Raw genomic sequence first — 13,347 nt, 5'->3', positions numbered from 1 at the left:
TGGGCGTCCCTGAGTTTTCCCTCCTCACCTAATCCCTTGGGCTGATTGCTCTTCTCTTTGGCTTCCTGGGTTTTATCCCCTTTCTCCTGCTCTTCCGGCCTGCTACTCTGTGCTACGCCCATGCTTACCTTGCTCCCGGAGACCCGGTCCCTCTCGGGAGGATAACAAGGGAAAGTATTCAGTGCAGATCAGTGAGTAAGTACAAGCCCGCCCGTGCTTACCTCGCTCCCAGGGACTAAGCACAAGCCCGCCCGTGCTTACCTTGCTCCAGGAGACCCGGTCCCTCTCGGGAGGGTAACAAGGGAAAGTGTTCAGTGCAGATCAGTGAGCAAGCACCAGCCCGCCCGTGCTTACCTTGCTCCCGGAGACCCGGTCCCTCTCGGGAGGGTAACAAGGGAAAGTATACAATTCTACTCTAACGAAAATATAATCATTAAATAAATAAAAGAAAAAAAATAAAGGTTTTATAGCATTAATTTACAAACGTAACTTCTAGCAAAAAAAGAGAAAGATTTTCCCATTGATTCTCTATCTCTAATAAGATGCAGAATACACTAAAAAATACTTTTTTTAAGGCACTTCAGGAAACTTAAAGACTTACAGAACTATTTCTAGGAACTAAAAATAGTTGTAATTTAATTGAGAAAGAAGATATAATCACATAATAAACTAAACAATGAAGTATTTAAATGGAAACTTAACTCAACCATCAAGGTCAAATTACAATGTTGTAAATTATTGATTGTCACATTAATTCTACAGACAGTTTGAGTTCAGAGGAGAATGATTATTTATTGTGGCAACACAATACCTCAAAACTAAGTGGGTTTAAAACAGCAAACATTTTATTACACCTTACAATTGTGTGAGTCAGGAACTCAGGTAAGTCTCAGCTGGGCAATTCTTTTTTCCAAAAGGCATCAGCTGGGATCACTGGGTGCTATTCAGCTGGGGGTTGGCCGTATGAAGGCTCTGAGAAAGGTCCCCTCACAAATCTGGCACTTGCCTACTCTTCTCTACATGATTTCTCATCCATCACCCCCTTTCCTTGTGGCTTGGGCTTCTCTCAGGGTAGTAGTATTTCTTACCTCACTGCTGTCTTGTCAGAGTGAGAATTGACATGAAAGGAAGGGGAAGCTCTTGCAGTCTGGATCCAGAAACACACACAGCATCGCTTCTGCATTATTCAGTAAGTCAAAGTAGTCAGAGAGACCACCCACATTCAAGGAAAGGAGTTATAAAATGATGAAGGGAAGGTCAAAGCATCTGTTGTTGTTGTTGTTGTTATGTGCCGTCGAGTCAGCCCTGACTCATAGCGACCCCTCCTTGGGTTTCCGAGGCAGTATCACTACGGAAGTAGGATTGCCCAACCTTCCTTCCGAGGAGTGGCTGGTGGGTTTGAACCGCCAGCCGTCTGGTTAGCAGGCAAGTGTCTTAGCCACTATGCTACCAGAGCTCCCAAAGCATCTGTGGCCATCTTTAATTCAACATTGCAGGAAAGGTCAATAAGGTGTGGGAAGTTCAGGGAAGTATGTCGACCCGACTCATAGCGACCCCTCCTTGGGTTTCTAAGGCAGTATCACTACAGAAGTAGATTGTCCCATCCTTCTTCCGAGGAGTGGCTGGTGGGTTTGAACCGCCAGCTTTCTGATTAGCAGCCAAGTGCTTTAGCCACTATCCTACCTGAGCTCCCCAGGGAAGTATAAGGAGGGACATATATAAGCTTGTTTTAATGGGTAGGGAATATTTCAAAAAGTAGAGTGGACGTAGGACAAAAAACATCAAATATCTAAAAATAAAACAGTAACAAGGGGGTAAGAAACTTTCAAAATACTTACTAAAATAAGAATTATATTTCTTTCTCAAGTTGTTTTGCTCAAACAACAAAAGTAAATGGCAATGACAGTGAGAATTAGCCTAAACTTGAGCAAGTCTGTTTTTCTGTTCAAAACCCAAAAACCAAACACACTGCTGTCGAGTCAGATTAAACTCATAGCGACCCCTCCTTGGGTTTCCAAGGTGGTATCACAATGGAAGTAGATTGCCCACCCTTCCTTCCCAGGACTGGCTGATGGGTTTGAACCGCCAGGCTTTTGGTTAGCAATCAAATGCCTGAGGCACTACACCACTAGAGCTCCCTGTTTCAAAAACAGGCAGATTCAATTGACGGGAGAATTGTTTTTTAAATAAGTTCAGCTCATTTGAAGAAAGGTGAATTTGAGCTTAAGAATTTTATAGGACCAATTGGGGAAGGTCAGTCAGAGTTCAGTTTGCTCTGAAAAGTACTAGCAGTTGAAACTCTCTGGAAGTATAGGAAAACGTTTGCATTATTGAGACAGGAAGTAGGGCAACAAGACTGACAATATGGTTTAGTAGCCATTGACAAAGCAATTTGGATTCCTTTAGCAAGAAGGGCTATGGTGATGAGAGGGTCATAGTGTACAGTTTTTAGTCCTTGGGAGTCTTTCATAAGGCTCTGTTTAGAAGGGCTTTCATTATAATCTTATTATAATTATATGATTACTATAACTATAGTTTTCTGATTGAGAAGGAGCTTTCTTTAGAATTGTAGTTCATAGATACATAGCTCTCTAGATTAATGTGTGTACATGAGCCCTGGGGTGGAGTTCATAGAACCTATTTTGCAGAAAAAACAAAACAAAACAAACTGCTGTCCAGTCCACTCTGTCTCATATTGTTGACCCTTAGGGACCCTCTTTGTACACAATGACTGGCAATTAGTAGGTACTCAATATTGTGTAATGAATTATAATATTAATATACTTTGAATGTTCATTAAAAGAATTGTACATTCTTTTCTAAAGTTTTGCCTCCCAAACCAAACTCACTGCCATCGAGTCTGTCCAACTCACCTTGAGCATAGAGTAGAACTGCGCATAGGGTTTCCAAGGCTGTAAATCTTTTCTGAAGCACACAGCCTCATCTTTCTCCCTCACAGAGTGGTTGGTGGGTAACCACCGATGTCTGGGTTAGCAGCTGAATGCGTTAACCACTATGTCACAAGAGCTCCTAAAATGTTGCCTATGTAATAATAAACCTGAAACAGAAACATTTTAATAATACATACCAATTAAAAATGAACCATTCCTGGCTGGAGTGAGCAGAGCTTGTATTCTGTATTTCCACTTTCAAAATTTGTTTCTAAAATTTTCTTTCAACTTGCTTTTGTGACACTTAAATATTTTCAATTTTTATCTGAATTTCAAAATATAAAGATGTAGGGGAAACAAAGCTCTTGAAAAATACTTAAATATTTTTTAATGAATAATAACACCTTGTAGAGGGTGCTCTGATGGTGTAGTGCCTAAGGCATTTGACTGCTAACCAGGAGACTGGCGGTTCAAACCCACCAGCCACTCCTGGGAAGGAAGACTGGGCAATCTACTTCCACAGAGATACTGTCTCAGAAACCCAAGGAGGGGTAGTTATGACTCAGATTTGACTCCACGGCAGTTAATTTTTTTTTTTTTTTAACATCTTAGAGAATTATCAATCCTATTACTGGGAGCTCTGGTAGCATAGTGGCTAAGGCACTTGCCTGCTAACCATACGGCTGGCGGTTCAAACCCACCAGCCACTCTTCGGAAGGAAGGTTGGGCAATCCTACTTCTGTAGTGATACTGCCTCAGAAACCCAAGGAGGGGTCACTATGAGTCAGGGCTGACTCGACGGCACATAACAACAACATTACTGTTTAATGTTAGAAGGTGGATTCCCTGATATAGTTTCCCTTTCCTGATAAAGCACTCATTTTTTTGGTTGTTTTCTTTGGTCTGGAGGACTGAATATTTCAGAGCACTTTCTTGCCAGTAAGGGATCCTATTATCCTAGTGATTGAGTTTGACGACGTTCAACACTCTTGGGCAGTCTGACACAGAATCCATTTTCAGTAGGTTTTGTTTCTTGAGTCATAGGTGGCTCCTTTAAAGCGCACGTGATGCGCAGCCAACAAAGGAAAAGGAAAATAAAAACATACACACTATGGGGCTTTGGGATTCTGAAGCCTTATTCCGGAGAGAACCGGTGAAGTCTTTAGAGATTTTAGGGGAGGGTGCGTGAGGCTGCCACGCACAGCAGAAAGACAAGCCTAGGTTGTACAGCAGATGGACAGCGCCTTACCCCAGCGAAAAAATAAGGCTTCTTAATAAGGACTCCCAAAGATGTCCGTGGAGAGCAGGAAACTGGCCTCTATGCGCTTATCTGTCCTAACAAAGTAAACACTTGAAGCCTGCTCAGATAACTGCAAAGGGGAGTCAGCAGAGGGCGTCTTAAAGATAAAAGATATGGTAAGAGTGTCGCCTATCCCCTAGGACATAGTCTGGACATCACCTGCGCTGGGTCTTCAGCAAAGCCCCTCCCTGGAGCAGAGAGGGCGGAGGCAGAAGTGGATGCAGCGCGGAGGGGGCCGCCTCACATCCGGGCGCGCTCGCCACCGTCTCCCTGCTGCATAATTGATGGAGGGGCTGGCGTAGCGCGGGCTTGAGGGAGGAGCGCTTCTTGAGGGAGGAGGCCTGGGCCCCGGGCCCCTCCCACTCTGCCTTTTCTCTGGGGTCCTGCCCGCGGCACTGGCAGCGGACGGCAGGCCACCGGCGAGTGTGAGCACGCACTCCGGACACCGAGGTCGGCTAGCTTCCCGCGAGGACTGTGGTGGAGTCGCCGTGCCATGTGCGCTCTCCTCGGTTGTTGGGGGCTCCGGGCTCCGCCGCCCCTGCCTCTTCTCGTCCTGTGCCTCCTCGCTGCGGCGCGCCGGAGCTTGGCGGACAGCACCTCACCAGGTGTGGCGGATACAGGGGACCGGGAGAGGGAGGAAAAGGAGAGGAAGGGCGCGCTGGCAGGGGCGCGCGAGCGGAGGGTATCACGGCGGTCCGGGGCCCCTGGGGAGAGAGAGGCGCCTAGCAGTTAGCGAAGGCGGGGGTGGGGGGAGGCTGCGGCGGCCGCGACCAGCTATCATTGGCTGAATTTGGGTTACCTAAGCTGAACGTGGGTACTGGGGTGGCTAAGGCTCCTTGGCTCCTGTGGGCGAATCTGGAACGAACAGAGCCTCCCAAGTGCGGAGTGGAGGGTGTTCCCAGGAAGAAGATTAGGGAGGTAGGTGAGTGGGTGGGGGCAAGAACAAAGCAGCGAATGCTGATCTGCTATTGTGGATTGATTTCTGGAAATCACACTCCCTAAGGCCAAGTCCTTTCCCTTGAAGAGTTAATAAAGCTCTGATAATCACCTCCTCTTTTTTTTCCTGGCGGGTGAGTTGGCTTTGAGGATGTTTGTTAGAACTGCTTTAAAGCAACGTCGTTAGGAAAGCCAACCAAATAAACAAAACCTTCTCGACTCATAGGATAATGTGTGTGGGTGTTTATCTGTTTTACACTATGGAAAACAAAGTTTTGTGGTTGTTGCTTAAAACACTTTAATAGAAGGATTTTTGGGCTAACATTATCAGAAGTAACACCAAAATTGGCTTGTTAGCTTTACCTATTTGCAATCAGGTAAAAGTATTTTTATGTTGTATTAGTATTTCATCTAATCTGCTTTCTAATGGATATTTTTGTGTTACACATTTCAAAGTGTTAGCAGCCAGTTTGGGTAGAAAAACATCACCACCTCTCAAGCTGGCAACTGTTGGCCACCAGTGACTTAAATTATAAATTAGGGCAATATTCTACACAAGGTTCAACCTTTTGTATGAGTTTATTTTCATGAGTTTATAGCACTTAGAGTTTTCATAACGTCATAAAGAAGGAATGGTAATCAAAGCATGAATTTTTTTTTATTTTTTTATTTTTTTATATATCTAAATGTCCTTCAAATGGCCAAGTTGTTAACAATGCAGACAAAACATTTTGGGTTGCTTCAATACTAAGTGTCCTTCTCCCCTTTGCTAGAAACATAACTCCTTTCCATTAATACCACTCACAAAACATTTTCTCCTTTCTCCTTCTCCCTCATTCTTTTGTGTTCATCCACCATCTTTTTGGGAGCCAAGGAGTTGATTTCAACTCACAGTGACCTCATGGGACAGTAGAACTACCCCGTAGTGTTTTCTTGGTTGTAGTCTTTATGAGAACAGATGGCCATATGTTTTCTCCCAGTGAGTTTGAATCTCTCACTTTTTTTGTCAGCTGAGTGTTTCCAACTCAGCTAAAGGAGGGCTCCTTTAATCCACCTTAGAATATTGCAGTTCTGAGGACCAGTGCGTTCTGGGTTATTTCTAGCACTGTGATTCTTGACTTGGCTGTATGTTGGAATTATCAGAGAGTGCTTTCAAAAAAAATACGGATGCCTACACCTGCCCTCAAAAATTCTGATTTTTCTGGCATGGAGTTGTACGTGAACAACATGAGTTTTGAAAGTTCCCTGTGTGATTCTAAGTGCAGCCCTGGTTGAAAATCACTGCTTTAAAGTGATAGGATCTAGATAGTTCAAATTAATATCCAGAGCAGATTTTGAAAAAGAAAAGAAAAGGGGTGGGGAAGCAAAACAAAGCAAAACACACATCAAATATATCTAAAAACCAAAAACCTATCCAGTTGCTGTGGAGTTGATAATAGCTCACGGCAACCCCACGTGTGTTGGAGTAGAATCGCTCTATGGGATTTTCAATGGTTGTGATTCTTTCAAAAGTTGATCACCAAGTCTTTCTTCAGAGGAGCCCAAGGAAGGTGTAAATAAATGGGGTATATGGGAGCAGTGAAAGCAAATGTCTGTGTATGTATATGAAAAGTCCTATCATTATAATTCCACTTAAGAAAAAATTTTGGTGCAACATTCTGTGTACAAGTCATGAAACTAGGATCTGGTTTTAAGGCAAAATGAAACATCGTCAGGCAACTGCAGCTGATTTTTTGGGTTATATCGATCTCTTTGAGATTCAGTTTCCTTTCTGCTGAAGGATGTTGTGAAGTGTACTGGATATTTTCTATCTAGGGGCTTTAAACTACTTAGACGTAGGTGTACCTATAAGCTAAGACTTTGGGCCAAATTTTACTAATAAAAATTGTTATAATTTATCATATTTACTATATAATAACTATTCTAGGCACAACCCTAAGCAATTTATATCCTTGTGAGTTACCTTTATTATCCTTGAGTTTCAGATGAGGAAATTGGGGCTTAAAGAGGTTAAGTAATTACCCAAGTGTACATAATTAGTTAAGCAGTGGAGCAGGAAATTTAACATTGGTCGATCTAACTTCAGAGCCTATTTTCTTACACACAGTACTCAGTTGTCTCTCTGAGCTTGCATATCCATGGACGTTTGGATACACTGACAGAAAGCACAACGTTTGAATGTGAATATTTAATTTGAGCTGAAAGTCATGATAGTTTGAATCCTGGAATAAAGTTCACTGTAGGAACTCATTGTGACTCTTTTAGGCTATTTTAGTTAAATAAGAATTGTAGAATATCTTTGTAAAGGAGAAAAGTTACATACATGGGGATATTTAAACATCCTATTTTTACTGTATGGGAACTCTGGTAGCGTAATGCCTAAGGCTAACCAGAAGGCTGGTGGTTCAAACCCACTACCCACTACCCACTCTCTGGAAGGAAGATGGGCAATCTACTTCCATTGTGATACCGCCTCTGAAGCCCAAGGAGGGGTCGCTATGAGTCGGGTCCAACTTGATGGCACATAACAACAACAACATTATTACTGTGGGGGAGCTCTGGTGGTGCATTGTCCAAGGCATTTGACTGCTAAGCAGGAGGTTGGGAGTTCAAACCCACCAGCCACTCTGTGGAAGGAAGCTGGGGCAATCTACTTCTGTAAAGATTTACTGCCTCAGAAACCCAATGGGAGTCTGTTTGAGTTGGAATTGACTCGATGGCGGTAGGTTTGGTTTTCATTTTTTATTATTACTGGTATGTAGAACAAATTTGGGAGAACTGTTTAGGCTTATCTTTTGAAAAATGTTTGCACTGAGTTATTTGAAGTGAACATTTTGAGGACATGGTTTATATGCTTCCCAGATCCACCTCTTCCTGTGTGTGACACTGCTCTTTCCCACACCAACTGCTTATGTTGAAACAAACATTATGTAAGCACCTACATATGCCTGACATTGTTAGCTAATGTCTACAGAGAAAACTCTAGCAGTTTTTTTTTTCTTTTTAACCTATAAAGACATTTAAATTAAGTAAAGGAATAGATTAACTGTAAGTCCAGTTTTAATATGAGCCAATCTGAGGAATCTAATTTTTACCCTCAATTTACCATACATTTAAAATTACATTATATAATTAGTTGTTAAGAATTAGTTTAATTGACACTTGATGTTCCAGGCCTCCTTGCCTTTCTCCTTTTTTCCTTCCTGAGTAGCCCGTAAACTGGGAAGAGGAGTGGTGTGCATCCTCACCTGGTGGTCTAAGGGACCCAGAACAAGGTATCAGAAGCTGAGCCAGGCAAAGATGGGGTTCATTTGGGTGTGTTAGAGCCCGAGCAGGGTGAAGTGGGTACTCCTGTAGAGGGGCAGCCTGGTGCAGGGTCTCAGAGCTGAGTGGGGTGACAAGGGCTTCTCTGAAGCAGACAGCATAGGTGGTGGTGCAGATCCCAAGGCATATGAAGGGCATCCATGCAGGAGGGGCAGACCAGTGTAGGAGGTTGGTGCCTGAGTGAGGAGAGGGATCCCTGCGTGAGGACCGGCATGGTAGCAATGGGAGATACGTCACCTACAGGAAGACTGATCAAATACATACTCTAGTAAATAAGTAATATAGTAAGAATGATGGGATCCAGGGTTTTTGCATTAAAGAAGGAAATAAAGAGGCCAAACCAGAATGAACCCTGCAGTGTTGCATTGTATTTGGTAGTGTTGGATTATAATTGGCCATGTCAGTGTGAGGTCATGACTATCAGTATCTCACTGCTGTCTAGTTGATTCCACTCATAGTGACCCCTCTTTGGGTTTCTGAGGTAGTATCTCTATGGAAGTAGATTGCCCAATTTTCCTTCTGGGGAGGGGCTGGTGAGTATGAACTGCCAGCCTTCTGGTTAGCAGTCAAATGCTTTGGGCACTACACCACCAGAGCTCCCAACTATCATTATAGATAGATAACTGTACAGAAAGGTAAATGTGTGTGTACATACACATACACACACATATAAAATATGGATGTTTTATGTTTGTGTGAATATAAATACATATTTTTCTAGCTTTGTCCACTGAGAAGGAGCTGTGGTTTTCCAATGGCAATGAGAATACTTACTGCCTAGATCTTCAATTGTAAATACCATTCTTTACTGAAAGTAACCAAGGCCCTTCAGAGAAATGGCTGATTTCAAGGCTGGGACACTGGAGGTACTAGATAAGCCTGGGACAGCTTGTGCCAGAAACCACTGAAGTGTTCAAAGAAAGGTAGGTCATGTCAAAATGATATAAGCAGCAGCCTGGAGAGGATCCTGCTGGACAAATCTAAGAAAAATTGACCATAAAAATAAACAGTGATGCTATGAGATTATGACCTCATAATTAAATTGTAATTTGTGAGTATATGCTGATATAAATTAATTAAATGAGTCAATTGAAAGTTTGATTAGGCACAAAATACTACATAGTTTTAAAGTAATTTCCCACAACATTCTTATTAATGCAAAGGGAGAAAGCAGCTTTTCAGTGGAGAAGACTGGCAGGCACATCACTTTAATGATCTAAGGGAAAATCATCATTTAAGAGACAGATGGAAATTGTGTACTATCGGATAGATAGGACACAATGAGAACACAGCATCACCTCTGTGATATTCCTGCCAGAGATACTCCAAAGTCTAATCATATTTTAACAGCGTAACTAGCCTGAAATCTTCAAAAGCTTCAAGATCATGAAAATCAGGAAAGACAAGCTGTGACAAAGTGCGGGGGACTAGAGACATGGCAACTGCTGGTAACGTGATTCTGTACTGGAACTTTTTTGCTGTAAGATGCTTGATGGGGACTTGTGTTATACTTAAATGGAATATGGGGCTGAGATGGTACCTCATAAATGTTAATTTCCTTATTTTAATGGTAACATTGTGATTAGGTGGGAGTATGTCCTTGGTTGTAGGAAAGGCCACAGTAATGTTTTAGAGGGTAACAGGTCTACCAGTCACCAATTTACTCTCAAATGGTTCAGGAGGAAAAAATAGTTCTCTGTTCTAAACTGTCCTTGAAACTTTTTGTTAGTTTGAGATTGTTTGAAAAGAAAACAAAAAGAATCAGGTCAACTTTTTTTGGGATTGCTTGAATTAGCACTGACTTTAAACCATAGTGGTAGTTGAGAAGTACCTATTCATTTATGTGCTTAGGTGCTGTTTTCCAAAGAAGTATTTACCATCAAACAGAATCAAATGACGTGCTGTGGCTGCTTGTCCTAGTCCTAAGTTATACTCTTTGAAAGTTAATTTTGTATAACTGTTGTTGTTGTTGTTATTTGCCGTCATGTGCCGTCAAGTCTGCCCCGACTCATAGCGACCCCTCCTTGGGTTTCTAAGGCAGTATCACTACGGAAGTAGATTGCCCCATCTTCCTTCCGGGGAGTGGCTGGGGGGGTTGAACCGCCAGCCTTCTGGTTAGCAGTCAAGTGCCTTAACCACCATGCTACCAGAGCTCCCAAGACTCACATATTTCACAATAAAAAGCAAGCTTTAGAAATCAACAGCTTAGGACAGAAGCTGATGTACAGGGAAAATATCATACAATGTTTTGTTAATAATAAACTCCCTCTGCCACTCCTCGGAAGGAAGGTTGGGCAATCCTACTTCCGTAGTGATACTGCCTCGGAAACCCAAGGAGGGGTCGCTATGAGTCGGGGCCGACTCGATAGCACATAACAACAACCCTGAAGAAACATCTTTGTTATTCATGCATAAGAGTTTATTTCAAATAACATATTGTTACAATAGACGTAGTGAACCGAAGAGCAAACCAGTCGCTGTTGAGTCACTCTGACTCATGCCTGCCCATGTGCGTCAGTAGAACCATGTTCCATGGAGTTTTCAGTGATTGATTTTTTGGAAGTATACCATCAGGCCTTTCTTTCAAGGCACCTGTGGATAGACTTGAACTCCCATCCTTTTGGTGAGCAGCCAAGGGAGCATTAACACTTTGCACTGCATCCAGGACATACCTTTAAAAAGGTGCTATCATTTCCGTGAAAAATACAACTTTTTTCTGGCACTTTGAAGTTATCTTGGTTATTATGACAAAGGTATCCCATTCCCAAGAGAGAATCTTTTTGTTGCCTTATAGTTACATAGTTCTGAGAACTTGAAAGGAAATTTACATGTTTCATTTGATCTTTAATGTCAAAGTGCCTTCCTGAAGAGAAGGAACTAGCTAATAGGTGTAACAAGTTTCCTAGTTTGCATTCAAAATTGTATCCAGGGCATGGTGCCTCTTCATAAAAGGTCTTCAGAGAGGCACCTGGCAAGTGGTGTAGTTGGCAAGAAATGTCCATGCTTTTAAATAGCTGTGCCTAAAACCTTGTGGTACAGGAGCCTTAGACCACATGGCCATTTGAGTATTACTAAAAGTCATCACTTGGAGAATCGGAAGGTTGGATGTTTGAATCCACTGAAAAGTAACTTGGAAGATAGACCTGAAGATGTGCTTCAGAAAGATCACGGTTATTGAAAATGTTATGGGGCAGATTTTACTGCGACACCCATGAATCAGAATCAACTCTATGGCAGCTGTTTGATCTTGGGTTGTTTTGAAGAATCAGGGTTGGTGATGTATCTGGTGGATTAAATTGGGGTCTGTCGGCCTTGGCATTATTGACGTTAGGGGCTGGATTATTGTTTGTGTGGGGGTGCTGTGCATTGCAGGTTGTTTCTCAGTGCCCCTTGCTGCTACTTACGAGCTAGCTGCCAGTACCGCCCTCCCTCCAAACATGTCTCCAGATATTGCCTAGTGTTGTTCCCTGGGACAAAATCACTCCCAATTGAGAACTATTGAAGAAGATCTCAGCCTTTTCAAAGACTAACCTAGTGATGAAACATTTTAAAAACCTACTGTGTTTATAAACAGCAGAAATGCTATTCAAACTTTCTGGTTTTTATTTCATAAAAGCTTGGTTTATCATGAATTTCCCTGGCAAAATATCTCCAAGACCCATAAAAATAAAAAATTCGTGATGAGGAGGCTTGAAACATAAGCATTTCCACATTGCCCTTCAAAATATATTTTATTGCAAAAATCATATTTTAAAGGAAGATCAATCTATTTATATTCTGTATGACCAAGTTTTAAAAATAGTTTTACAAGGCCATCTAAAAGTGCACATTGCTCTTGTCATTGTGTGTTTGTTTTAAAGCCAGTCTGAAAATGGCTTCCTTGGCCAATATTTACCACACTATTTAAAAAGTATAAAATTCTCTGTAGGGACTTTTCTCTTTTCCTAACTTATAAATTTATAAATTTATAAATGACCCCCATTAGGAGTTTATTTTCTTGACATACCTTCCTTCTTTTGTCTGTCACCACTCCCTTCAGAGTATTTTATCTCAGTTGACTCAACTGTAGCCTTATCACTCTTCCCTTCAGGACTCTCAGGTACCATGAACTCAGCTGTTGAAAAAATCTGTTTCTCACTGGAATTTACTATAGAGGGATTCTCTGGTAGCATAGTGGCTAAGACACTTGCCTGCTAACCAGACGGCTGGCGGTTCAAACCCACCAGCCACTCCTCGGAAGGAAGGTTGGGCAATCCTACTTCCGTAGTGATACTGCCTTGGAAACCCAAGGAGGCGTCGCTATGAGTCGGGGCCGACTCGACGGCACATAACAACATCATCCTTAATGGCAAGGGTTAGGATAGGAATAGTATATTCCTAGAACCCAGAAATAGAACGCTAAGTGTATTGTCTAAAAGCAGTATGATATTTAGTGATTAGTTTTAATGCTACAGTTAAGTCATATTATGGTTTATTGAATGTTGTTGTTGTTAAGTGCCATCGAGTCGGACCCGACTCATAGCGACCCCTCCTTGGGTTTCCGAGGCAATATCACTACGGAAGTAGGTTGCCCCATCTTCCTTCCGAGGAGTGGCCAGTGGGTTTGAACCACCAGCCTTCTGGTTAGCAGTCAAGTGCCTTAGGCACTACGCTACCAGAGCTTCTGGTTTATTGAATAGCTTTTATAATTTGGCATGAGACTTCATGGTTATGTATGATATTACTTTCATGGCAAAACATTCTGAGTTCCAAACTTGTTTTTTTATCCATTGAATTTCTATAATTGTATTGTATATTTATGACTCATAGCGACCCCTCCTTGTGTTTCCGAGGCAGTATCACTATGGAAATAGATTGCCCAACCTTCCTTCTGAGGAGTGGCTGGTGGGTTTGAAC

The 13,347-nt window shown here is 42.2% G+C and overlaps 1 protein-coding gene across 1 annotated transcript in view; it reads left to right on the top strand.

The window, feature by feature from the left end:
- The first annotated feature begins 4,684 nt into the window (after positions 1–4,684).
- EMB (embigin) overlaps positions 4,685–13,347 on the top strand; it is a 52,027-nt gene continuing 43,364 nt past the window's right edge. The window contains exon 1 of the mRNA XM_042782267.1: positions 4,685–4,796. Coding sequence (XP_042638201.1) covers positions 4,685–4,796 — 112 coding nt within the window. The remainder of the gene's footprint in view (positions 4,797–13,347) is intronic.

This window comes from Orycteropus afer, unplaced genomic scaffold, assembly GCF_000298275.1.
Source record: "Orycteropus afer afer isolate SDZICR_OR568_19922 unplaced genomic scaffold, OryAfe1.0 scaffold00277, whole genome shotgun sequence".
Classification (NCBI taxonomy): Eukaryota; Metazoa; Chordata; class Mammalia; order Tubulidentata; family Orycteropodidae; genus Orycteropus; species Orycteropus afer.
This window is presented reverse-complemented; position numbering and strand designations above follow the sequence as displayed.